At 32.2% G+C, this 27,393-nt stretch overlaps 2 protein-coding genes across 11 annotated transcripts in view; one reads left to right on the forward strand and one right to left on the reverse strand.

Moving 5' to 3' along the window:
- The window catches only part of LOC127063910 (prominin-1-A), a 29,797-nt gene extending 6,304 nt beyond the window's left edge, over window positions 1–23,493 (reverse strand). For both annotated transcript variants that reach the window (XM_050994217.1, XM_050994216.1), the window contains exons 1-8: window positions 23,365–23,493; window positions 22,259–22,639; window positions 21,258–21,313; window positions 20,752–20,927; window positions 19,937–20,124; window positions 4,451–4,546; window positions 1,782–1,984; window positions 138–273 (exon numbers count right to left, since the gene is read on the reverse strand). In XM_050994217.1, the coding sequence (XP_050850174.1) occupies window positions 138–273; window positions 1,782–1,984; window positions 4,451–4,546; window positions 19,937–20,124; window positions 20,752–20,927; window positions 21,258–21,313; window positions 22,259–22,639; window positions 23,365–23,380 (1,252 nt within the window). In that variant the 5' untranslated portion in view covers window positions 23,381–23,493. The remainder of the gene's footprint in view (window positions 1–137; window positions 274–1,781; window positions 1,985–4,450; window positions 4,547–19,936; window positions 20,125–20,751; window positions 20,928–21,257; window positions 21,314–22,258; window positions 22,640–23,364) is intronic.
- Window positions 20,060–27,393, forward strand: part of LOC127063916 (trace amine-associated receptor 9) — a 61,244-nt gene continuing 53,910 nt past the window's right edge. For 4 of the 9 annotated variants that reach the window (XR_007781530.1, XM_050994236.1, XM_050994226.1 and 1 more), the window contains exon 1: window positions 26,207–26,978. The gene's annotated coding sequence lies outside the window, so the exon portion shown is untranslated. The other 5 variants (XM_050994230.1, XM_050994229.1, XM_050994228.1 and 2 more) reach the window with 5 other exon arrangements.

Below are 27,393 nucleotides of genomic sequence, written 5' to 3' on the forward strand. Positions count from 1 at the left end.
AATAAACGCGTTCCATTGTATTCTGTATTGGTATATCGCGATGGAAGGAAAACAACGAGTATCGTACTGAGAAATTGATGAATCCCTTCACTCACGTTGAATTCTTGTCAACCGAACGGCTTTATCATTCTACCTACGATTTCTCGCATCCAAGGTACTTCTGGCGATGTAATGAGGCACGTAGAGGTACTCTCCACGTGCTTGACGTCCAACCTCCGTGAGATTCTCTTTGCTGCTACCTCGTAAACGCAGAATACGATCATCCCTTAAAAGCTGAAAAATTCAAAAGATTTATGGGGAGTGAATAAAAAATTGACGATTATATACAAAAATTACATACTTTTTCTACAATATTTAATACGAAAGATCAAAAGAAAATCCTGTCATTAATTTTTTTCCTATCGAAACCAATACGCATTACCCCCTTTCGACTCCATTTTCGAATCACTACTTTAGGATGGTCGATACACTTACGGCATTTTGACAAAGGCACAATCCTCTTTTCTTCTTTTCCAGCTTAAAGAATAAGACCGTAAAAATCCCTTCTTTTCTGTCTCTTTTTCTCTCAATAAGCTTCTACATTCCATTTCAGGTATAAAATAGGACAAATTTGCAGGAGAGTAGTAAGATGATAATTTTTAATGAAAATCAGAATTACAGTATGACGTGTATAGAGTATTTTTGATCGCAATGTACGATGTTACTACCATCTCCTTTATATGGAATATTTCTGATAGGGGATTCTCATTTCGACGATAAGCATCGTGAACTCAATTTCAGGTCATTATCATTTTCTTATATGACTTTTGAGTTCGAATGAAGTAAGGTGAATGTGTTTGGTCGACGAAAAAAAAGAAATGAGGAGGATCGTAATGAGCATGTTTATTTTCATGCATAGTGGAATAATAATATTCGTAAAAAAAAAAGCAAGAAAGGAGCTGCTGGAGCTGTTGAAAAGTTCTGACTGTTCTAGTCTCGCCTGTCCCACGTAGTTAAGCGTTTATCCTATTGTCTCTACCTAGTCCGCGTTACCAACTGCGGATAAAGCCTTTATCCATTTCGGACGTTGCCTTTCAGCCTTTCTGATTCTCAATTCGATTTTCTCGCGAACGCAACTCTCTCTCCTCATTTCGTTGATAAAAATAAAAGAAAGAAAGAAGGAAAAAAAAGAGTAAAAAAAGGGGAAAAAGACTGTAATTATAACGAGTAAAAGGTAATCGTCAAATAAGCGAGTTCGTTAAATTCGCAAGACAGCATTATTTTTGTTTTTTATTACTAATTTCTTGTAGGAAAACTTTTCTCTTGAAATTAACAAACTTGTTGAATGTATATCTCGTAGTTCGCTTTTACTTCGTTCGGAAAGAATATACTTTATTCAATTATAACTTTATAATTTATTAAATTAACCCTTAACAGGGACGACAATTTTTGTAATAATACTTATTAACAGAATATTCGTTAAGTTTAGAGAAAACATATAATTTAATATACTTTTATTCAATTAACGAATCTTTTACACGTAAATTTTTTATACGTTTTCACTGTGCAGCCATTCGAGTTTGAAGTATTAATATGTATGCAGCTAGATATCTGTACCAATTAAATCAATTCTCTCTATTGTAACGATACGAAAGTTTTTTTCATTATCGAATTTTCACATGTGACGAGAATAAGGGAATTAAAGCCAGTGCTACAATTTTTACCTCTACGGTTATATGGGTAAAAATAGGAAGGGCAGAGGTGAGACGAGAAGGTGGTTGCTCTTGATAAAGTTTATTTACTTGTTCTATGCGCAGCGTGAGACGTAAGCCAGAAGGGTCGATGACGGAACAGAGAGGACGATCCTGAACCGAGCACGTTCTAACGGCACTTTCTAAATCGCGTCGTATCACGTCGGTCTCTCGATTCAATTGCGTCCCGAGATCGCGTGCTCTTTCTCCTTCCTTCAATAATGATTCCGCTCTGCTCGAGAGTTCTTGACTAGCTGAAACATCGAATCCAATTTCTATTAGATGGACCAAGATCACTGATACAAACATTACTTCGTTCTTTCTCTTTTCCGATCGCGCAGTATAATGTCTTTGGCAACATGTTAGATAGAACGAAAGAAGAAGAGAAAGAAAGAGGCAAGTTGAATTAATCGAACTACGTAACTGCTAGAAGACCATTGATTTCGTGAATAATCGAACGATTCGTTTTACTATAACGCGCGATTTGGTCTATTTTTCTTAAAAACTACTTATTTTCTGTTTGAATTTTCTATCATAATAATACTTAGAGTTGTATCAAGAATAGATACGTTAATACGATCATAAAGTGTGTTGAGAAGAGTCAAATTATTATGAAAATTGATTTAATTAAAAGAAATAGAAATTTTCCGTAGTTATTACCGACCTCGATCGTTCTATGCAAGAAATATTTGGTGAGATATTTTATTTGATAGACCATATCTATGCAAAGAAATATTTGTAAAGTCTACGGCGGTGTCATTAATGAAAATATTATTATCATAATTAAAAAGTACAGTGATAAGACGCTGAGAGTCTAATTACCATCTCTTTTCCTTGATCTCAAATTCTTGAGATAAAATTTCGTGAAAATTTGCATTCTCGCAAATTGCGATATCGCGTTGCAATTTTTTTTATGACTTAAGTAAATACGAGGAGGAACTAGTAGGTTCGAAGGATTGTGGATTTTACAATTCGAAAAATAAAAATTGCATATGTACATATATAGATACGTACGTACATACATACGCATGTAGGCACGTGCTTGAGTACGCAAGACTTTAAGCGTAGCGGTCTAAAGGAAAGCGTAGTTCTGGTAGCACGTTATAATTTAGTTAGTACACAGTTAGTAACTCGGTACTGTGACTAAGTGACACTCTAGGTCGAGGAGGTCACTTAACGGTCTGGAGTTCTCTTCAAGACCTGCTGCACACGCTCGTAGCGCCTTAACCAACCGCGTTGTGGTAAAACGTGTGTCTCTTACACGGCCTGTCGTTTACATTTTCATCTTGATACGCGTTCACGAAACGTACATACATACGAATATCCGGCTTTAGCTAAACGCTCGAGAAGACTACGGAATTGATGTATTTATGTTGGCTAATTAAATTATCGTAGCAAAATTAACATGTTTATAAATCATAGAAACAAGCCATAGAACTATGGAACTGCGGCAATAAGATTTCCTTAAGAAATTTAAATGTAATTGCATCGCGGTGTTTCGATTAATTTGTTATGAAAGTTAAATTACAAGAACGTTTATGGTAAACGGTACGTCGTATTTAATTTCGTTCGATTAATTACGTCGTGAAAATTTATTATGGAGTGAGAACTTTCATTTCGTTTTCGCGAATACAGACTATTGAAAACAAGAAAGGTTTTCTAATTTTAATACTCATACAGCAAAATAGTGAAATGAATACATACATTATACTAATTTCTCATACATATTTTACTAATGACTTATAATTATTACGATTTAATTATACACGAAAATTAGGATGCATCGTGTCCAACTAACAATAAGTCTACTTCGTGTATCGTAGAGTTTCTTGCATTCGTATGCACATGGTCAGTGCTTGAATTAAAGCTATGCTTGGGTTTCAAACTAGTACCGTAACGACGTTTAAAGGGTTTCCTGTTCGGAGTTATAGACATAAATCATTCATTAGGAATTAGCATCGATACCATTCGTATCAGTGTTCGGGATACGCTATAATTGAAGATACAGCCGTGTAACGCATATAGATAGTATAGATGTATGCATAGTTTGAGAGTTGGAGATTAATAATAATCGATTTACAGTTAGAGGCTATTATTTACATCTCGTTAACACCAAACGAGATCGTAGTATCTATTTTGCTATGATCTTCGAGGAACACTGAGGATAAGAGATTTTGCAAAAGATGAATTTTCCTAGGTAGAATATACATATACATACATACATATATATGCATAGGATTATTAATATTCGGCGAATAATTCCGATTCGGAAAGGTTTTCTTTGATGCGTGAAGCAATAAGCGAATGACATAGTCGTTTCTTCGTATATGAAAGCATTCGTCGTATAAATTAATATACGTGTTTCCTCGGGCGTACATATGTACATGTGTATATCGTAGAACTATGAATATGCAAACATTTTGGTGCCACTGTGTCTTTCGACTTTGTTGAATGAATATACTAGTATAGTATGTGTATGTGTACTATGAACACTCTGGCTAATGCCAATTATTCTTCGAGAATAAGTTCATTCTCGAATGGAAAGATGCTTTAAAAGATGACATTTTTGAAGATTGTAGGTACCTACATAAATTTTCAAGAGGATACTTACGAGTCATGGGAAAATAAGGAAGAATTTTGTATCTTATGTGAAAAGTGAATAATTCTTTTTTGTCGGTGGAAGAACGTATGTATTATTATCATATTCATAATTTTATTACCGTTTGCTAGATCCATGAGAGCATCTAATGCTACGTCAAGACCCGTTTCGACAGAGAGTTCTGCTTGCACTGGTTTGCCAAGTAGTTCTTCTACGTCTGTAACAATAAAAACAAGAAGAGGTATAGTGATAATATTTTTTTGTTAGTCCAATTTATCATAGATTATACTATTAGCAATTTCTTTCATTGACAAGAGACATATTTAAAAAACAATATTCGGTTTTCTCAAGGAAAGCACTCGAATAACCGATATAACGTAGTACGGGAGCAATCATAAATCTTATCTCTCATTCCGTAGACCTGATAATTTATGTCTTCTCATAACCATTACTGGTTATCTCCATCTGATAGGAATTCTCGGTCGTTGGTCCTCCTTCTTGGTAACGGTTCGATATTTCGAGAGAACGAAAGATTCTCTTGAATTGATCATTAACTAATACCAGGTATTCCTTCGATTACATCGTATCGTTTAAATTCGGAATGAAAAATTGAACGGATATGAAACATTTCGATTTGTTTTTTTTTGTTTACATAAATTTCTTACTTGTTATTTTATTTGCGTCGAAAGAACTAGTAAGAAAGGTTTAGTAAGGGATATAAGAATGAAAAGAAGATGGTTTATAAAGAATTTTTATTTATCGTAGAGGGATAAGACACAAGGCATAGATAACTGTGCACGTATACCTAGGTAATAAATGTTGTATATGTATACTCAAGTATGAGAGTCTTGATATGTCTATCTCCGGGAGATGGAAAATCGAAAGTCGATGACAGCATTGCTGCGTAGGGCTTTGTGGCAAACGCCGTAGGTAATGTCGGCGGCTGCATTATGCTAACGATCGCAATTTGCGAAGGGTTGTTAACGTACCCGTCGATGGGCCCATTACACGACGATTACAGACTGTCGATAGCTTTCATTAGACGTCTATGCGTTTCTGCTCTCGATGGACGTTCATTAGACGATAGGGTTCGTACCTACAATGCTCCGATAATCCTTCGATGCAAGTAAAGTGGTGTATATCGACTTGGATTCGAGTATCGGATTATGACTTGGTAGTTTGGATTGCGTTATCCTTACTGTTAATCTCCTTTTACGCTATTTATCTTCTATTCCGCTATGAATTATCGTCTTTTTCTTTTCCTTTTTTTTTTTTTTTTACTTTTAATTACTTATGTTTACGATGAAATGTATAGAGAAAGGTCTGATCTTAAGGTGATTCCATTAAAACTCTATTAAAAGTAGTTTTCGGTTTGCTCTCTCGTGGTTCTCTCCTCATATAATATTCCACTGGAAAACGATCTAGCCAAGTCTGAACGAAATTAAAAATTCTATTTCATCGAAGCTACGGGATGACTTTTGGAAAATAGAAAATTAGTCGGGTTTTTATCTCCGTTTATGGTTTATTTTGTAATTGTACGATTAAACGTGCTAATACCTTAGAGTTGAATTTTGAAAATGTAACGTTTTGTAATGAATATTCCATTAAAAGTTGGCGACGCGACTTTTATACATAAATACATTTTGGTTTAACATTTAAATAGTATCTTAGTTTAGTATGCGTGGTATCCGTGTAGTTACGCACGATTCGGGATTACATCTGCATGAAACAAATAAAAAAGTAGAGAGCGTTAAACGATCATTAACCGTAATTGTTTTGCTCGTAAATACATATGTACATAGATCTTTTTAAAGCCGGAGAGTAGTATATTTTCGCCTCGTCTAGAAATTTTACGACTCTCAGAGGCGAAGTGAAACTCGAAGAATCGGAAACGAGGTAGGATAGTTAGAAGAAAGGAAGCTTTTAAAGAAGTGGAATTAAGAAAGAAAGAAAAAAAGACAAAGAAAGCCGAAAATACTTTTCTTCAAGAATCTCACGTTGTTTCGTGTTTTGGAAAGAAGAAAGGGAGAATAAAATTTCACTCTTTGTGCAAGCGAGTTAGAAATAGATAGAAACGAATAGAAAGAGATGAATAGATGGAATCTGTTTTGTTTTTCTTTCATTGTTTCTTAAGGAGTTTTCTTCTTATGTGTTTAAAAGGATTTACGTCATGAATTCTCATCAAAGACAGATAAAAAATATAAAGTTATTAAAAGCAAATAAGAAATATAAAGGGTTTTTACATAAGATTATATTTTTAGATTTTTTTTTGTACAAATTATGTCTAGAAATAAGTCAGTTTTACGGTAATAAAAGCCTGTATCGCAAATTTGAAAAGAAAATTTTGTGTAAAAGAACCTTTATCTTTCAACTAAAGTCCTCGATCATTAAAATCGGATAAGGATTTTGAGCACGAAAATTCATAGCGAAATTCATAGTTTGGAATAAAAAAGTACCTATTTAGACAGTTTTTAAGTTCCTATATCATATTTTTAATGTTTTGACATTTTCGTATAATAGATCGAAAAATTATAAATTTTGCAGGAGGCCATTGAACAGATGGCGTTCTGCGCATGCGCGAGATTCCAGTTAGTCTCCTTGCTGTCGATGATTCCGCCATTTTGTGTTGTGTTGTGATACCGATCGCAGCGGAGCTTCGTCGTCTCGTTAATTTACAAGTAAGTAATAAATTTTTATAACATACACCCTTAATTTATATATCAATCGATTGCGGAAAACGCGATTTTTATGCGTGAATGTTTGCAAGTTGTGGCATCGCCTTGTTTAAAAGATATCCGCGAAAATAAAACCGGCGTCCGAGCGTCCCCTTGGAAATCTTTCTTATTTCGAATTTCTTCCTTATATTTTCGTGATATTGTTACTTTTCTCATCTATTAAAGATACTTTAGTTAATAATCTTTCATTAATTAGTCGCGTTCAATTGAATTTCGTCTTGCTACGACTTGCATACATATGATATACATTGTGTACACACACATACATATCATATATACATAAGTACACACACACACACATATATATACATATAGCCTCTTATGACATATTACATATCGATAAGTCCAGCACATATATGTACATGATTAATTTTATACTTCGTCAATATCGATATATTTTTAGCTTTTCAATAAGCTATAAATTAAAAAAATAACTACATGATATGCTAGAAATAATATTAACGTAACCTCTCTATACGCGAACAAAAGTTTATTTTTTTTGTCATGTAGTGAAGTCCTTAATAGAGTAAGAAAGAAAGAAAGAGAGAGAGAATGAGTTCCCCCTCCCTTGTCTAAGAATTTCTGGTCTTCGGCAAGCAACAAAACAAAAAGCATTCCAGTGTAATAACATTTTATTGGAGGTGTTGTATTTATATATGTGTGTGTGTATATGTATCAATTGTACTATTCCGAGAATTTAGGATTATCGCGAAGAGACATGTAAACAATCAAAAGACGATCGAGAGCTCGGCCTTTGCGTGACGAACGTTTGTCCTTTGTTTGTACTTCGCAGTTCTCTTTCTTCTAAGCAGCTGTAAAGACGTGTTCAGACCTGTTCCGACTTGGTTAATTTCAATTCATGTACGTATAATTTCTCATTTATATTATATATAACATTTTATAATCTAGATTTAATTATTTATGCATTTATGTTTTATTAATCTTATTTTATATCATATTAATCTTCATCTCTAATAATTCATCTCTAATATATAGATACATTTACACATTATATCTATAAAATACACTCATCATATATACACATTTATATATATGTATATATATATATAAACTATATATATATAAATTCTTCAATTTTGTCCAGTTATTATTCATAGAATTCAACTAATCTGTCGACTTAGACACATTCGATAACTATCATGTAAGTAATTTCTTTTATTCTTCATATACAAGTATATGAAAATAAGTTTATTGTTAAGAAATTATAATTGAATGTAGAGTAATATATGAAAAGCTAGATATTTTAATGAATTATATATTGAATACGATTACGTATATATGTTTCTGTGTAATTCAACAAATCTATCGACTTGGACATATTCGATAACAACTTACATATACTTTCTTTTGTTGTTCTTTGTATACAAGTATATATGAATAAGTTTATATTTAAGACATTTTAATTAAATTTCATTAATGTAAAAAGTTAAATATTAATTTTAAGAAACTGCGTACATTTATATATACAATATCACATATATTCATTATATATATATATATATATATATATATATGTATATATATAATACATACATATATAAATACATTTAATTTTGTTCTATATTAATAATATTTTGAATATTTTTAGGTTACTAATTATCATATTCGACCAATCTGTGGACTTCTACACATTCGATAGCAGTTACCATGTACTGTCTGTTGCTCTTCATATGCAAGTATATACAAATAAGTTTATCATTAAAACATTTAAATTAAATAAAAAGTTAGATAATAATTTTAACAAATTATCTATCATGTTATACAATTTAACGTGTTCTATTGTAATTTTATTATAAGTTTTTATGTTCTATTATATGCAAAACTTTTATTAGATAATATTTTATACTTTTTTTAAAAAATTTATATATGGATCTCCATACGCAGCTACCTCCTTGTGGTGGGATCCGGAAATCGGTATTGCGAACGTTCGTATATTTTATATTATACAACGTACGCACTACCGGGCCAAAGGCTGACGTTCGGTGTATTAGGAAATAATTTTGATTAAATATTAATTTATTAAAAATTTGTTGAAACACATTTGTTGAAATAATTTTGATTAAATATTAATTTATTAAACATTTGTTCAATTTTACATTGAATTTAAAAAATATTAAGAAACACCGAGAATAATGAAAATGTAATTAAAGTATAATAAAAGTTACATTAAAATAGAATAAAATTTCAAGATGCGTTTAATCGTTTAATTAATATTATAAATATTATAATTTCAATTTTACTGCTCCTTGTCTAGTTTTACTTTAATGCTATATCTATTCTGATTTATAGGTATCCACGCCATTAGTATACTTCTGTGAACGTATCTCTATCGCGATTATATCTGTTTTTAAACGATAGATACAACGCGATATTGATCGTTTGCTTTTATATATTCATTTATTTTAATATAGCTTATAAGTTTTGCAGTTACATCTTTTAAATAGTACTTTTTTTTTTTATTATTATAGCATACAAAAGATGTAATATAAGTTCATAATTTTAGATCATATAATTTGAATATGATATATGATATATGATTTTTATTATGTAATATTTAATTTAATATTATTTTAATATTTATTTTAATATTCAATATATAGTATATAATTTTTAATATGATATCAATTGTAGATGTAAACGCCACAGCTTGCTTTAACAATTTTTATTCAACAGGTCTTCAGTTGTAGATCGCGCGCAATGCGATCTTAGAGTCAGTGCTTGTACGAAGTAGTTTGATTGTTTTGCAGCCGAATAGGTTGCTTTAAAAATAAAATAAAGTAAAATCGCGAATTAGAGTCAGTGTTGTTCGCCGTTTAGAATTTCTCGGTCGCATTAGTAAATCAAAAAACAAGAATTCATGTCATATTCTTGTTAAAATCATATGTTCGCCGCGTTGTTAGAATCATTAACACACTTTCGGCCTATTCGGGAGAAGAGGATTGCGTTGCGATAAATATTGTAATGGTCGAAAGTGTGAACTTAAAAATTCATCCTCTTCATCTTTACCGACGATCGTAAAGCTTCGTCTGGATAAAATTACACGTAAGTATCTTTCTTTATTTTAACCATTACTTCTCATTCATCTATAAGTTCATAGTTTCTTTTTTTTACTATTTCCATTCATTGAAGATATTCTTTTTAATATGAAATATATAATTGATCATTTTTGTGCCTTATTAATTACAGATCAATCAATGATTCAACGATTCATCGTATCAACGATTCAACGATTCAACGATTCAACGATTCAACGATTCAACGATTCAACGATTCAACGATAATTTCAACCAACTTCACGACATCATTCGACCTCCTACGAGGGGGACGAGTGTTTTGGAGCCATCGCAGAACTTCTTAAGTAGTGAGTGAAAAATTTAAAGTTCCTCCGGTGCCCATCATGCCGAGGATGAAAGGTCCTTATCGGCACGGGTTACTGGTTGTATTCGCAGATGTCCCATGTCCGAAACGAGCAAAAGTGTCCGTGATTAAGATCTTTGATTTTATTCACGAGTGGTCCCTATATGTTTAGTTAGATATTTTCTTGTGCATATTTTATTATTATTATTATATATATATATATAGATCAGGCCAGGGTCTTCTTGTTTCAAAGTCATTTAATTCACAGTGCTGTTTATTAGCACTTTTTTCTCTTTTCGTTTTTGCTCGCGATATTAATAATGAAATCGGGCATTCATTTACCCGATTTCGGTATAAAGCATATAACGTGGTTTACGTTACATGCATTGCTTCGTACTTAGTCCATTTAATCGCGATTTACTTCGATATTTTGAAATATCGATTTATCAACAAATGAGCAAGAAGACAAACCCCTTCCGCGACGGATAGATTCTGGAAGTTAAGTGGTGGATTATAATCCCGTTCTTTCATTAGAACAGCCATTTAATGAAAGGAGTCGTCCGAGGTTTTTTATTAGAATTATATATTTTTTAATAATGAAATTTCATAACTGCATAATGCGTATGCATATATATTAGCTATGTGCATATTTCATCCCTCCATGTCAACGACTGCCTACCGCGGGTCGCTCAAAGGCCCTTAAGCGGTGCATACAGGTGGGGTTGCAAAACTATTTTTGCCACTTATTATTTTTTTACCACTTTTAGTGGTAAAACCCATATGTGGTGGTCACACTCATATGTGGTGACCGCCTACCATCATCCATCCTTGCTTGAGCTCTTGCTAATAAGACGTGCAAAGAGACTCTAGAGTCACAGTCCGCTTAAATTTTTTATATATATATTTTTATATATTTTTTTTATATATTTTTTTATATATATTATAAATTAATCATTTTTTAGCTCAGGATTTTCAGCACTAATATACTAATACCCCTTTCTCCCCCCATGCTTTCTGCGTTCTCATCCATGCGTTTAACCTAGGTGTTACTCGTTTGGGTGAGAAACAGTCAGTGTGGATTTAGTTTTAAGTTTCCTTTTCAGCGGCTGTCATTGTGCTGGTGATTGCACGGTGTACCTTGCACTTGTATGTGCGTTTTAGGAAGTGCATTGTACATCGTTTCGCGATAACTTTTAAATAGATATCTGATATATCTAACATATAATTATATTAATATCGGTTTGCATAATAGTTACCACATTTTTGTGGAAAATTTTAAATACTCGTATATATTACTAGTATTTATATATATACTAGTATGTACTAGTATTTTTGCTTTAGTGATATATGCAATAATCATTAGCCTTGGCAGTCGATTTCAGCAACTGGTACGTACTCCCATATAATATATTAGAAAAAATACGCGGTTGAACTAGGGTGTCGGAGGTGCCCCGGGGCATGCTCTCTAGTGTAGGCTTTTGCACCCTGGTGGAGTGTGAGAGAACCGTGGAGTGTATGTGTTGGTGTGAATGTTTGCACTTTTTAAATATAGGTCATAGGCAGGCAGGTAGCATACTTTTCTGAGTGAATGTGTCAATTAATTTTAAGTAGGTAGGGACCGGGTAAGGATGCGATTCCCACTCTGGAGTGGGAAGTCCTTTCTCCGGGGATTTGTGAAGTTTCAGTAAATTTTACGATCTTTCAGCATGGCTGAACTTTATCTTTTTGTATTTTTTTTTTAATTTTTTTTTCTTACATTTTTTGCTGACACTTTGCATCGCGCGATATATCAGTATCAAACAGTTCGAAAAACTTTGCACCCAATGAGAACATCAGATACATCCCATATCTTTTGAACTTAGCAAAGGATTTTGAATTAGTTCGATACTTAGTTTTAAATTAATTCTTGCACTTCGCGATTCTTAAAATATTGATTATCTATATATTTCTTATTTAGAAATAGAATATACCTACATATGTAAAATGGAAATATTACAATTCTTGTGATCTTGACATTTTACCGAAACTATATTCATCTTTTAAGTGCAACGAGTTAATATTAGTTTGTAATAGGTTCATCGACTAGAATGAATATTATATCTGCTGGAGCATTCGATTAAATGTGCCTGTGTTATTGTGTACGGTTGTTGGATTCTTTGAGTCCATTGATCGTCCACAGGCTAGGATAGCTTTACGGGTTAGTTGAAATATTTCTATATGAATCTGTTATTTTTATTTTTTTTTATTGAAGAAATAAATAAATAAATAAAGAGAGATCGTTAGAAAATCGAGACGCACCTAGGCAGAGTAGAAAACGCAGTTGAGAATACGCGTTGGGACTCGTCAGTGCCGTTTGGGGTGATTCATTCGCGAATTTTGCCATACTGCAGTGGTTATACTATTTAGAAGAAATCGATACTTTACGTTGCAAGCGCTTACCGCTCGTTAGGTTAAGAAAAAAAAAAAAGAAAAAAAACAGAACAAACCTGCGTGCGAAAATGTGTTTTTCACTTCCCAACCCCTTAGCTTGCGACTATTGCGTCTCGTTTGATGCGTGCGTTTACACGAGTGGTTTGAGTCTTGTTGCGTAAAGTGAGATCAGGTCGGGATTAGGTCGGTCTAGCTTAGGGACGATTTCATTCTTGTAGTAGCAACCACTGTAGTATGTCAATCTTTGTGGGTGCGTTGCTTCGAACGGTAGGGCGTTTTTTGATGCGTAAACTTAGCTTGCGTCGCACGTAAGGAATGCTCCAATGCAGTGGTTAGGGCACGAAGCAAGAAGAGGCTATGGCTGAAGAGGCCCCCACGTATTGTGGCTCAAGAGGGCAACTATCGACTACAAGTCATTTTTCAAAGGTGATCGGTATGTCGAACCCTTCGTTAATGGCTTGTGGTCTTATCAAAATCCCTTTTACCCTTTACCACGTTGACACTTATGCTCGTAGTAGTTTGTTCCTGGATGGAGATGATGGACCATTCCATCTCCTTGCTACGGTGTTCCGCACTCGCGTTCGTGAAAATTTGATCTTTTTTTTTTTTTTTATTAGAGTTAAGCTTTTGCAGTTAGTTATTATTTAATAGAGTCAATGCAATTTTTTCTTAAAGTAAAGTCGAGTCATTGTATTTTTTAAAAGTAGAGTCAGTTTTTTATTTCAGAGTAGAATCAAGCCCTTTGCATTTTCTACTTTTATTTTTATTTTTTTTTTTTTTCTAATTAAAGTCAAGCCCTCCCTTTTTTCATGTTGAATTAAAGTCGAGTCTTTGCATTTTTCTTTTTAAATTAAAGTCGAGTCATTGCATTTTTCTTTTTAAATTAAAGTCGAGTCCTTGCATTTTAAAGTTTTTAAGTAAAGTAGAGTCTTTTCTTGAGATAGATTTTTAGTTACAAAAATAGAATCACGCTCGTTAAATATCGTGTGGACGTCCGTGGCCTGCAGCATCATTGCACTGAGGAGTGCATTTGGATACCCAAGCATGTTGATTTTTAATTCAGAATAATCATATTTTAATCATATTTTTTTTTCTCTTTCATGTTCATAATTTCATAATGCGTATGTATATATACGAGATATATGCATATTTCAATGTCAACACAGCTTTACCACGAGTTGCAAAATGACTCTTATGTGGTAATCATTATCGTTATCATCCCCATCTTCACCCTCATTATCTTTTTGTAATATGATTCTGATTATTCTAATTAATCTGATTAATCTGATTAATCTGATTTATCTGATGTTTTTGATTATTCTATTTATTTTGGTTATTCTGATTAAAAATCTACAAGACTTGATGTTTACATCGAGAAAGGTTATGCCTGCATTCAGGAATGCAGATGAATATATAAAATGGCAGCCTGCACTCAGGAGTGCATATTAAAATATATCAAGAATGTACATTCTTATTCCAAAATTATCAACAAATAAATATAAGATGAAAGACTTAATAAATATATATGAGAGAGTGAGAAAGAGAGGAAGAGAGAGGGAGACAGATAGAATTTTATATATATATATATATATATATATATATATATATATATATATATCTGAAAGTTTCATAAGAAGATACAATGAATGATATAAAAATGATATAAGGATTATTAAGAAATATTTACACATATGTGAAAGAAATATAATTATTTTTTTTGGAATAAAAATGCATAAGTCTTGGTATATATATGAAATGATTGAAATGGCTTGCCTGCACTCAGGAGTGCATATGAAAGGTTTACAGTAAGTACATGATTGCATTCAGGAATGCAAATGAACATATTATAGTAAGGATATATATTTCACATTTGGAATGATCAAAGATAAACGAATGAATGCACTAATAAGGATATTTAACGAAGAAATATATAAATACGTCATTTCTGGTAATATTTTTTTTCAACATATCAAACTTATATAATAATAAAGAAATGAAATTTTATATTATTCCGTATATAATAACTAAATGATAATTTAATGGTGCAAATGAATTAAAAGAAAATTTGAATCATTCTAATAAGAAATATATGAGTCTTGCTAGATGAATAAAGTTACATAAATGGCAGCCAGCACTCAGGAGTGCATATTAAAATATGTCAAGGGTATACATCTTTATTCCAAAGTTATCAACAAATGAATATTAAATGAAAGAATTACTAAGTATATATGGTGGAGAGAGAAAGAGAGAGAGAGTATTTTTATTATACATATACATATGTATATGAAAGTTTCATAAGAAATGTTAAGGGGATATAATGAATGATATGATGATTATTAAGAAATATTTATATATATGTCTGTGGGAGAAATATGATTATTTTTTGGAATAAAAATGCATAAGTCTTGGTATATAAATGAAACGATTGAAATGGCTTGCCTGCACTCAGGAGTGCATATGATAGGTTACAGTAAGTACATGCCTGCATTCAGGAATGCAGATGAACATATTATAGTAAGGGTATACATTTCTCGTTTTAAATGATCAAAATGAAAATGCACTTATGAAAGTATATAATAAATAAATATTCCAGTCTTATTCTATTTTTTAAAGAAATAATATTTATTTAATAGTAAATGAAGATTATATCATACTCCTCCTAATATAATAAGGTATTTATATTTAAACAGAGTGCAAGTGAATGAAAAGAAAATTTGAATCATTCTAATTAGAAATGTATAAATCTTGCTAAGCGAGCGTTATGATATAAAAATAACAGCCTTGCACTCAGGAGTGCACAAAATATGTCAAGGTTATACACCTTTATTCCAAATTATTTGATTTAAACATGATTATTAAATGAAAGAGTTGACAGATATAAAGAAAGAATATTTTTATTGTATATAAACATATATATGAAAGGCTTATAAGAAATACGAAAAGGGAATAGTGAATAATAATGTTTTAATAAATGTTTGTGCATAAATTAAAGAAATATGATTATTTTTTGGAATAAAAGTGCATAAGACTTGGTATATAAATGAAACGAATGAAAAGGTTGTTCCACACTCAGGAGTGTGAGCGAAAATAGTTCAGGAACAGGTCTGCATTCAGGAATGCACCTGGATACTCAAACATGTAGATTTTTATTTCAGAATAATTCCAAATTTTTTTATATGATTATTAGTAAATCACTAATTCTTTTTTAATTTTTTTTATATATATATTCACTTTTGATGATTATATATTTATATATATATTTTATGCAATGCCAACATAGTTTTTTTCACAAGATGTTAGAACGGCTCAGTTATTGTAAGAGTCATTTTACATATCTTGTATGAATATAATCATCATCTTATATAGATTCTAATTATTCTGATTAAAAATCTATAAGATTTGAGATAGCTAGGAATGTTAGGATTTATTAAAGCAAGCAGTGGCCATAAAATAAATTCATGAAATAAATTTGTAAGAATAATATACAGAAATATATTAGAATTATTTTGTCTTTAATATATATAATATTTTTGTATCTAATCTTATTTTTCTCTTTCAAATTTTATATTTCATTACTATTTTATATACATATACAAAATACATGATTTCAAAATTGTGAAGTTATATTATATTTTTTATAATTTAATAGATAAGAAAGTGTCATATATAAATGATGTAATATGTGCATCTGACTCGATGTAACTGCATACTTCGCGTTAGCATAACCCTAATAATGTAAGATATATGTAATCTATCGATTAAATATAGATCTGATCTCGTTATAGATATGCTTATGGCGGTATACAAAATTGTGTATGCATTCTGTAATACGACGCAAGGTGCAGTTTGCTCTCTTTCTTTTTTATCTTTTTTTCTTTTTTTTTTTAACGTGGGTTAATTCTTAAATATTGTGAAATATTCACAATTTGTTTTCCTTTTTTTTATAACGTATCTTGAATAATTTACAATATATGTTTGTTATTGTATTAAACAATTGACAATTTATTATACAATTCTTTCTTTATATATATTTCCATATATTTCTATATGTGTGTGTTTGTGTATATATATATGTATATATGTATATATACATGTATTTGTGCATAAAATCTACTTCATATTTTCATTTGTAAATAGGAATATATTAGAATCATTGTTTTAGAATCATTTAAAAAAATTTTTATTTGTTTAATGTAAAACAGGTTTTCTAATGCATCGAGAATTCAATATATTCAGTGCCAATTTTATGGCCATTTTAATACTTATCTTTTTTTTTATTTCAGCATTACAATCTATGGCGAAATATATATGTATAAAATTTTTTATTTATTAAATTACCAAAATTATGAAAATATTTGCCCATAGATTGTAGATACAATTTTGTCTTTCCACACATGCCCTTTTATATAATTTTCTGTTACAGAGAAGTTCCATTTGCATGTTTCAAGATTAAATCTTGCAGAATATCCCTTTATATATCAGTGGGCATTAACAACACTGTTGAAATTTCAAGATTTGTCATATAATCATATTATATGACAAAAAAATAAATTGATAAAGATTATGAATGCATTATGTAAAATAGATTTATGTTTCAGGTTTTTCGGATCCTCTAATTGACAAAAACTCAAAGCGAAGTAATAATGTAGATTAATTATTGAAGACTTTGATACAACAAAGAAGAATTGGAATTATAAAAAACAGAAGGCAACGAAGGATGAATTATTTTTTTTTATTCATTAGAAATATTCCAAAATTTTTTAATCTATTTTCTGTTTTCTGTTTCAGGGAATATCATCTAAATTGACAAGATTGAATTCGACTCTTCGTTGGTTTATTCTTTTTCTGTTGGTTGTTTTTCCATGTGTGTGTGTATGTAAAATAATTTTCATTGCAATATGTTTTATTTTCAGAAAGTAATGAAATTATAATGTTCTTATATCCACAGGTTGTTTTTTCATTACATAAAATTTGCATATTGATTTTAATTGTTTCTTGTTTAGTTATAAAATGTTTTTGATGTTTTATGTTCACAGATGCCTGCTGATTCATTATATGAAGTTCGCATATTATTTCGATGGCTCCTTGTCTAATTATGAAATGTTTTAAATTATTTAATGTTTTTTGTTTATAGGTGACTGCTGATTTATTACATAGATCTCACATATTATTTAAAAATTTTTTTTTAATTGTCTAAAGATTTAAATTTTATATTTATCGTTTACAGGGGACTGATTTATTGTATAATAGTATTATGTATTTTCATTATCCAATAATAAAGTACTTAAATAATCTTTATATAATGTTTATAGGCTATGGGCTTAGTGATCACTAATGTGTTTTATTTTCAGTTTCATCATATTTCCTCGCGTTTATCGGGTAGGTAGGTCGATATTAAACGAATTTATAAATTTTCGTCTAATCTTAATTGATTAGACAAAAATTTAGATTCGTTTCGCGATTGATTTTGTTTTTTCCAAATTATAATAATTTTTATTGAATATGTAATAATAATGATTCTATATCATTGATTTTAAAATATTTGGCATTAGTAGTAGAGTCATAGCCCGCGGGTCTCCGTATGCAGCAACCTCCAAGTGGTGAGACCTGGAAATCGATATTACTTGCGATATATGATAAATGTAAATAACGCAAGTACTGTCGAGCTAATGGCTGCATTTAAATTCAATCAAAATTTACTGTTCTATGACGATTTTTTTATTGTTCGTTTCTCTTGTCTCAATGGAATTTATTTCTTACTTATTAACTTTAAATCTGTACCTGTTTGATAATTTTTTAAGGGAATTCTCATGAATTAAGAAAATTAAAACTGTTTCATAAGAAATATTAAAAATCATTAAATTTTCTGTTTAATCAGAAGTCGGGTGTTTTATTTCGTATATTTAAAATATTTGACATATGAAGTCATGAAACTTCTTAATATACTTTTTTTTCCTATTATTTCTAATAAAGATGATATTCAACCCCTAATCCCTTAATTTATGATTGTCCTGTATATATATATTTCTTCAGATTTTTGAAAAATGTGTGTCTTTGGAAAAATCATGTTTAATAATAAACAATTTTCGAAAGCAATTTTTACATAAATAGAAGTTTGTTTCGAAAATCTGAAAGGATATCGCGTAAAAAATCATCATATTTCGAATGAGCTTTTGATCACCAAATTGGATAAAAATTGGTTATAGTGAAAATTTATGACATAAATACTTGTAAACCTATTGGAAAAGAATTTCTTTAAGTTGTTGCAAACATATACTATAAAAAAACAAATACTATGATGATTTTGTCATTAGTTTTGGAGGAAAAAATTAAGTAGAGTCATTATTAAAAAGTAAAGAAACTTATAAAATCACAGCCCGTAGGCCCTAAAATAAGTCAATCAAATGTCAGCTTAGGATTTTTAATAATTAATGTATTAATCCTCGTTTCTCCCACCCTGCTATTTTTGTGTTTTCATCTCTGCGTATAACCAAATCTTACTAAGGTTATACCAAGAGTGAAAAACAATATGTGTTTATTTTTTAATTTCTTCATTCAGCGACTGTCATTTGCGCTAATGACGATAAATTTTCTCGCTTTGTTAAGTACACATAAAAAATCACATTTGATGTAAAAATGATAATAATCTTGAGTATGAATATATATTGATATGTATTAAAATTTTTGTTTTAGTTATATTATGCAATAATCATTAGTCATGACAGTCGACTACACTTAGTGCAGGCTTTTTGCATCTTGGCGGAGTGTGAGAGAATCCTAGAATGAACGTGTTGGTATGAATGCTTTGCTCTTTTTAAATATAGGCAATAGGTAGGCAGGTAGCCTATATAATTTCATGTGCGAATGTGTGAAATTTAATTTTGAACAGATAGGGTCCGGGCAAGACGCAGGGTATGGTTTCTACTCAGGAGTGAAAAGTGCTGCTTTTGGATTCATGTAGAATAGTCACACATTTTGATTATTTAACTTGATCATGTTTACATCAAAAAAACAATCGGGAATAAGATTTGAGATTTTGTTTTATTAATTTTTATATTACTCACTGTCCAAGTCCGCGAGTATGGCCTCACTTGCGACATCGAGACTTCTCGTGAGACATTTCCGTAGTTGCGTCGTTGTATCTTGATGATAGTCGTCGAGATCCTGCAATGCCGTTTCCACGACTATGGGAAGCTTCTCGATTCCAGCTCTTGCGGCCTCGTTGCAGACCATCATGGTGACCATGCACGACCTGTGGAAATTGTATCGAAGGTTGTATCGTTCGATGGCGAAACGTTAAGAGCCTATCTACTAGCTCGAGTCTGCTACAGGTAAATTGCTTCTCCTTTCTTCCTTGCTCCTTTCCTCGTTTTTCTCTTTATGTTTCTCTTTTACTAGTAGTTCCTTTCGCAAGAGCAAAATTGAATGCCCGGCGAGAAAACTTGGTTAAATCGAAAACTTTCGGACGTAGAGATATATACTCTTATCGTGTTGGGACAGACCCGAAATTGATTCGCGTTATTTGTTCTATATATAACCATAGATAGATATTGATCGAAGTTTCTTATTTTAATAAATACCACAAGATTATACATAAGTATCCTTTTTATAAATAATAGAATTATAGTTACGCTCTATATACGTAGATAAAGAAAGGCAAATATAAAGAGAGAAAAAGAGAGAAAAAACGTAGAGGATAGAATAGATGCAGATGGATGAAATTGATTTGAATCCATTCCTCTTCATTGATTGCAGATTTGCTGAGAGAATGGGGTAAGAGAGAAGGGATCGAGAGAAATTCGTTTCCATAAAGGACGACGAACTCTCTCTCTCCCTTTCCCAGGATATCTTTAAAATGAATATGGTTCCTTCGACATACCCGAGTACGAAGACAAAAGCTGCAAGAAGAAATGCGAGGACCTCCGGATGCCGGCAGGGTTTGTAATCCTCTCTAATTGGACGACAAGCGAACCAGAGTTCTGTGCCAGGTACTATGCAGGCCATGATGCAGCAGACACCGACTGTCGCTAAGAATATCGCTTCGATGTGCATCGACTGCAATCATCATTAAAATCATCATTGACGTATTACGTAACATAAGGTTTTTATACATCTTGACGTTGACGATCGACAAAATCGCTTTTCGTTCTTGAAATGACGAGGATATGCGAAATTTTATGTCTCTCTCCGTCTTCTCTCTCTCTCTCTCTCTCTCTCTGTCTTTTTCTCCTCTTTCTCTCCTCTTTCTCTCTCTCTTTCTCTCCTCTTTCTCTCCCTCTTTCTCTTTTTCTCTTTCTCTCTCTCTTTTCTCTTTACTTCTCTACATGACGTTCTCGTCAATATCTTTGATGAGTCATATTTCATATAGGACAAGAATCTACTTACCTCAGATATTAATTTGGAAGTAGTAATACGGTTCTCTATCGCTTCTATCAATAGACCTGCGAAGAAAGACATGAACTATTTTAAGTTCTATAAATCTATAATGATAATAGACAGGAGTGAGTCAGTTTCTAGCGTTTGCATTCGAAATATTTTTCTTTCGAAGATATATATATATATATATATATATATATATATATATATACACATACACACATATACACATATACACGTACACACAAGTTCTTAGAAGAGAGTTCGTACACGATGGAGAAGTTGTTTGACTTATGTAAAGGTAATATTTTATCACATTATGTAGAGAACTTAAATGTTTAGAATATTTATTTGTATATATATATATATATATATATATATATATATATATATATATATAGTATTGCTTTTTACGGTCATAATATTTATGGAAAACCTATTTTCCTGATTGATATAAAAGTAGATAAAGTATTTCGCGTACGATCGATGTTCATAATCCTCCCGTTCTACAGCAACGGCTAAAGCAATGCGTATGAGCATATATAATTGCAAACGAACCGTAATAGTGGGATACGATTGCATTCGAATTTATTTATCGAGTCATCTGTATGCATGTACTATACACGCTTTCCGTAATGGAACGTTGGGAGAGAATTAAAGCGTCGATCGAGAGAAGCTACGGTAAAATATCTTTTTATATATCTCTTTCTTTCTCTTTCTGTCTCTAGCTAGGTAAGATCCAAGTTTAAAATTAAAATATCTCGAGATGCGATTTCTGATAGAAAGTGGAGAGCATAGAATATGAAATTGCTGCGTTAAAGTTTTTCATTATCATTCCGATCTCGTGTAGTGTGCATATATATATATTTTTTTTATTTTTACGCTAGTAGAAAATATTTTCGTTTTGTAGCTTATTTGCCTAGCTATATACGAATGCATTTCGATTATTTTTAAAGTTAATAGAAAATGAAAAATATTTTCGAATGATGTTAACATGTGTTGTACTTTACCGATCGGTATGTCGTAAGGATGAATGAGAAAGAAAACGTTTCGAAGAAAATCAAAAACGAATGGTGCTTGGTCAAGATGTAGAGTAGCCATCTTGAAACGTTCTTCGGAAATTGTTTTAGGGAAATTTAGTTTTGGTGCCTGTTCTTCCCAATCCTTTGCAATTGACGGAGTCCAGAAGTGAGATACATTGGTACCGTTTTTCGTAGCATCTTCTACCAGTACATCCATCATAGCATCGAGTTGTCCTCGTTGGTTTTCGCTTGAGACATTTAGAATAACGATGCTATCGGTGGTACAATTGTCTTCGGGATTGTCGATTTCTACTGTTGAATCATCCTGTGTCTGAACGTTCGAGATCGCAACAATAATGAGGAGGATTTCTGAAAAATTTGATTATTACGTGTATCTCGTTTGTATTTTTATGATTTTGTTAATTGATAACGATTCGATGAAATAATAATCGAAAGATTGAATGTTTTTAATAAAATTCTAGCTAATGTTTTTATTAAATTTTAAAATACGAATTTAAAGCAAATATTTGTATATAACATCACGTTAAAATTTTTCATATATTTCCATTTTTTCCTTTATTGTTATTATCGAGAAAAATGTAGGAAAATAGAAAATTTTGAAGCTTTAAAAATAGATCGAATTAATCGTCAAAAATAAACGCCAACGTGAGATCACCGTCGATGGATAAAATAGTTCGCTAGATCCTCGACCTTTTTCTTATTCGGTTGAAGAGCGATGAAAGTTTCCTTATCGTCCGTTTCTCTTTCGCGTTGATTCTGTTTTCATCGCGAGTTTGCCGTTCGAAGTCTCCTTGGCGTATCTTTCGCGAAAATTGGATTTGTCCGCAGTGCGGGGAAATAAAGAAACTTTAAAGAAACGTGGAAAAAGGTCTGTCGAACACAGGAGAGAAAAGATCAAAAAACTGACAAATAAGATGAATTTGTCATACGACGAATTTACAATGAATCGCATGGAAAAATATGTTCAATACTTGTAGATGAATGAACGACAAAATGATAGTTAGAATTAAATACATTGAAAAGAATAGAAAAATAAAATAGAAAGGGACAATAAACGAGAATAGTGTACGTGCCATGGATCACGGCCATTTTCCGGTCGGACGTTTTCCTCCTCGTTGGCGTTTCTGCTCGAATGTCCTGATCGTGACTGACAAGAGAGACATAAAAAGGAACACAGAAAAAGAGAGACAACACGGTTGCCATCGAACAGCCACGAGCTGACTGTCGTTTTACAGAATTCGCAGAGGCTTCTACGAAGCCTCTCAAACTTTCTCGATGTTGTCGAACTCTTGGCTTGGATCGAGCGGGGAAGAAAGAAAAAGAGAGAGAAAGGGAGAGAGAAAGAGAGATACATATATACATATATACATACATACATATATAGCTATATAGGCAGACTAGAGTGTGAAACGAGAGAGGGTGGATAAGTACTCCGGGAGGGTATAGAGCAGAGGGGAAGAGGAATAAGAAAAGAGGTGGAGTCGTGAAATAGAAATCGAAATCGAGCGGCGAAGTAACCGGGTTACTTCGATACGTTAGGTATACCAGTACTAAGATTTTCGAGGGTAATCCGGATCATATGTGTGTGTACTATGCAGATAAGTTTGTTTCTATGTGTTCATGTGCGTGTTTTGGATAAAAGGTGATGGTCTTTCAGTTTCTACGTCGTAGAATATCGCATTAGGTGACCTGTTATAGAGTAGACGTCGAAGTGGAAGCAACAGATAGGAAGTTAGGTGCAAGACGATGGCATGGAACTTCTTCAAATTCTGGTTATCCGCATCCTATCGGAAATAAAAATTGTTTTTTTTTTCTTTTAAAGAAATTCTGAGAATTATATACGAATATTTTTCAATTTTCAATTATCTGGCATGGATCGGATTTAAAGAAAGTGAAAATATATATAATCGATGTACAGTGTGTAATTCGATATTTCGATAATTTTCTATATTTGAATATAAATAATTAGAAATTAGCTCGAATGTAAATGTTGTGTATTTCAAAAAAATTCAATAAAACTCAATAAAAGATGGATGAAAATTAATTATAAAGTTCTTTTTTTTTTGAAAATCGGCGTAACTGTCCGGAAGAACAGATTTTATTTGGTATATTTTCGTAGAAAGGATCTTCGTGTTCTTTGACTTGGCCTATAAAAGATAACTTGAATAAACAGCTATAATTCCGTCGAAAGAAAGTACTGTAGCTAGTGGACAGTTTTCGTTTATTTTCCGCACGATGGAAATGAAGAGACGCTGTCTGGATTTTCCTTAATCTCATCGGAGTCAACTGTAATCCATGAAGGAAGGGAGATCAGCGAGTGAAAAACGTCCCACGTTGATCTCTTTCATACTCTTTTCTTTCACTGTCTATTTCTTTTTCTATTTCTCTTTCTATCTCTTTCTTAAAATCAGTCGTCGAACCTTCTCAACTCTAATACATAGCTCGTAAAGGGTGAGAGTAAAGGTTAGTTGGTGAAAGAACATGAAGAACATAATTATTCGATTGACCGAGAAAATCGATTATCTGGTCAGTTCGAAGATTCAATTAGTTCGGATAATTGGAATTATCCGATTCTATTCTTCTATATCTGTTTCAGCGAATTAATGACACGTTAGTTTGAAAGAATTTAGAGAAGTTAGGAGCATTGATTCTTAATAGAGTAACATGATTCAGTTTTATGAAGTATATATATCTATAATTAGTAATAATGTTTCGTTAAACTCAGGAATTTAGCTAGGAAATATAATAGGAAACCTTGAAAACGGGTGTATTAAATTTTGTTCGAAGTAGGAATAAGATATTTTTATTAAATATATATCGAATACCAGTATTCCTTAGTCTTTGATTATAATTCAATTGAAATAGAATTCCTAGATGTGGTAAAATATTAATTTATTATCGTTGTTTCTCAAGCTGTGCATTTCACGACAGGTGTATCGCTAATATTAATGTTGCACGAAGTAAAGTACATTACTCTCGGACTAACAAATAGTTAAATGTTTATAATGGTTGTGTCATAGTGATGGTGATGCATCTCACTAAGGATTTGTTATATTTCTCATGATGGTGCATATTGTCTCGTATAGTGCATTCTTTATATCATCTATCATTGTTTCTCCTTATAACATGGAGGGACAATACCGCAAACAAAATAAGAAAATGCTAAGATTCTTTTCAAAGATAATTTATAAAAATTTTAAAATTATTTTATCCCTGGCTAATTCATTTCCTTTAATGTTACACATTTTTTTCAGAGTGTCTAAATTGACAATAGCTTCTTAGCATTGCTCTTTGGAAATAGACAGTCATTTACTAAAGAACTTGCTATTATACGGGTTGAAGGTCCAGCTTGTTTATGATCTTAATTAGAGGAAAACATCGGAGGAAATCTCGTTTCGAGCGAATAGAAAAGGGAACATGTTCCTTTTCCTTTATCTCGTAATGATCGAAGGGTCGTTTCGTTGATAGGAAAGTGTGTCAGAGACACGGGTTTCGCGAAGATCGTTTCGAACTTGAGTAGTATATGTCTATATGTATATGTGTGTGTATACATATACCATACGTAAGAAAAAAAGCAAGTAAAAAAAGAAAGAAGAGAAGATAAGGATATACATATCGCAAAGGATGGTCATGAAAGGAACGCGTGGGCGTACGAATTTTGGCACCAACGAGATCGTGTTAGTGTGGTATCGTTAGGAGAGAGGAGAAGAGAGGAGAAAAGAGGAGAGGAGAGTAGAGAGAGAGAGAGAGAGAGAGAGAGAGAGAGAGAGAGAGAGAGAGAGAGAGAGAGAGAGAGAGATAGGAGAACGGCTGCTCTTTCGGGTGCAGCGCGAGAGTCGGCCAGTCAGTGCGTCGTCAGCCTCCGCGTCGTCGCGACGCTTCTCCTTCTTTGTTCCTTCGTCTCTCTCGTGTCGTCGTCTTTTACCTATTCTCTCTCTCTCTCTCTCTTTTTTTTCTCCCTTATGTCTTTTTTTTCTTCATGTTTAGTTTCAATCGAAAAACGATACAAGGTGTTGTCTTCCATGTCTCAGTGATATAAAGAAAAGAAAAAGGATTTTTCTTCATTCGATCCATCGATCTATTCTTTATATTCTTATCTTTTTTCTCTTTTTTCATTCTTTATTTCTTGGGTGAAATGCGTCGCGATTCGCGAACAACGGAGGAGGAAGGAATGAGAAGAAGGAGATCAAGTGGAAGGAGATAAAGGGTTTTGAAATTGTTAGATCCTCTGTGTGCGTGTGATCGATCGAGAAGTACGGATTTTCGGAGCTTAAAAGCTGTGCGTGAAAAGAAGAAACGAAGGAGAAGAAAAGGAAAAAGAAAGAGAGGGAGAGAGAGAGGGGGGGAGAGAGAAAAAGAAAGAAAGAGAAAATAAGAAGAAAAGTAGGAGGAGAAGGGCTGCTTCTATAAACGTCGCTCATAACTTTTTTTCTTATTCGTTGGATCTTCTGCAGGATTTGCTTATGAGCTTTAAGAAGTACGGATACTGTGTTCGTTCAAGCAGAACTCAACAAATTTTCAAGAGACAAGAAGAACTATAGGATAGGTTCGGATAAGACTGAAAGGATACCATTAGGAAGACAGAGAGAGAGAAAGAAAAAAATTTCCAAAAGATCTTCTGACTGCCGGAAGTTGTTTCGTCTTTTGTGGACCAGCCAAACTATACGGTCTCTCTTCTCTTCAGGGGGTACGTGCCAAGATTCGGTAAAAGCAACGCTTCAAGAGCTTCGAGCTTCGAGCTTTTACGGCTGCGACCTTGAGTGTCATCCTCGAAGTACAAGTTCTTTTCTTCTCCTCATCTTCTTCTTCCTCCTCCTTTTTCCTTTTTTCTCGTCAAACTCGCGCGGTGATTAAGGTATTATAAAATAGTACGAGTATAGGACATGACCTTGAGAAATATCGTATCTTTAGTTGTAACAATAAAGTTTCATGTTCTAAATGCGTTCTTTAATATATAATACGATGTTATAGTTCTTGAGAGGTTAGATTTAATTTTGGATCATCGCTATTTCGTATGCATAATTTGGGCAAAGAACATAACTACATTTTTGATATTACGTTTCGATTGTTTTATATATCACTTGAATAAGAAAGGGTCGCTG

This window comes from Vespula vulgaris, chromosome 5, assembly GCF_905475345.1.
Source record: "Vespula vulgaris chromosome 5, iyVesVulg1.1, whole genome shotgun sequence".
NCBI lineage: Eukaryota > Metazoa > Arthropoda > Insecta > Hymenoptera > Vespidae > Vespula > Vespula vulgaris.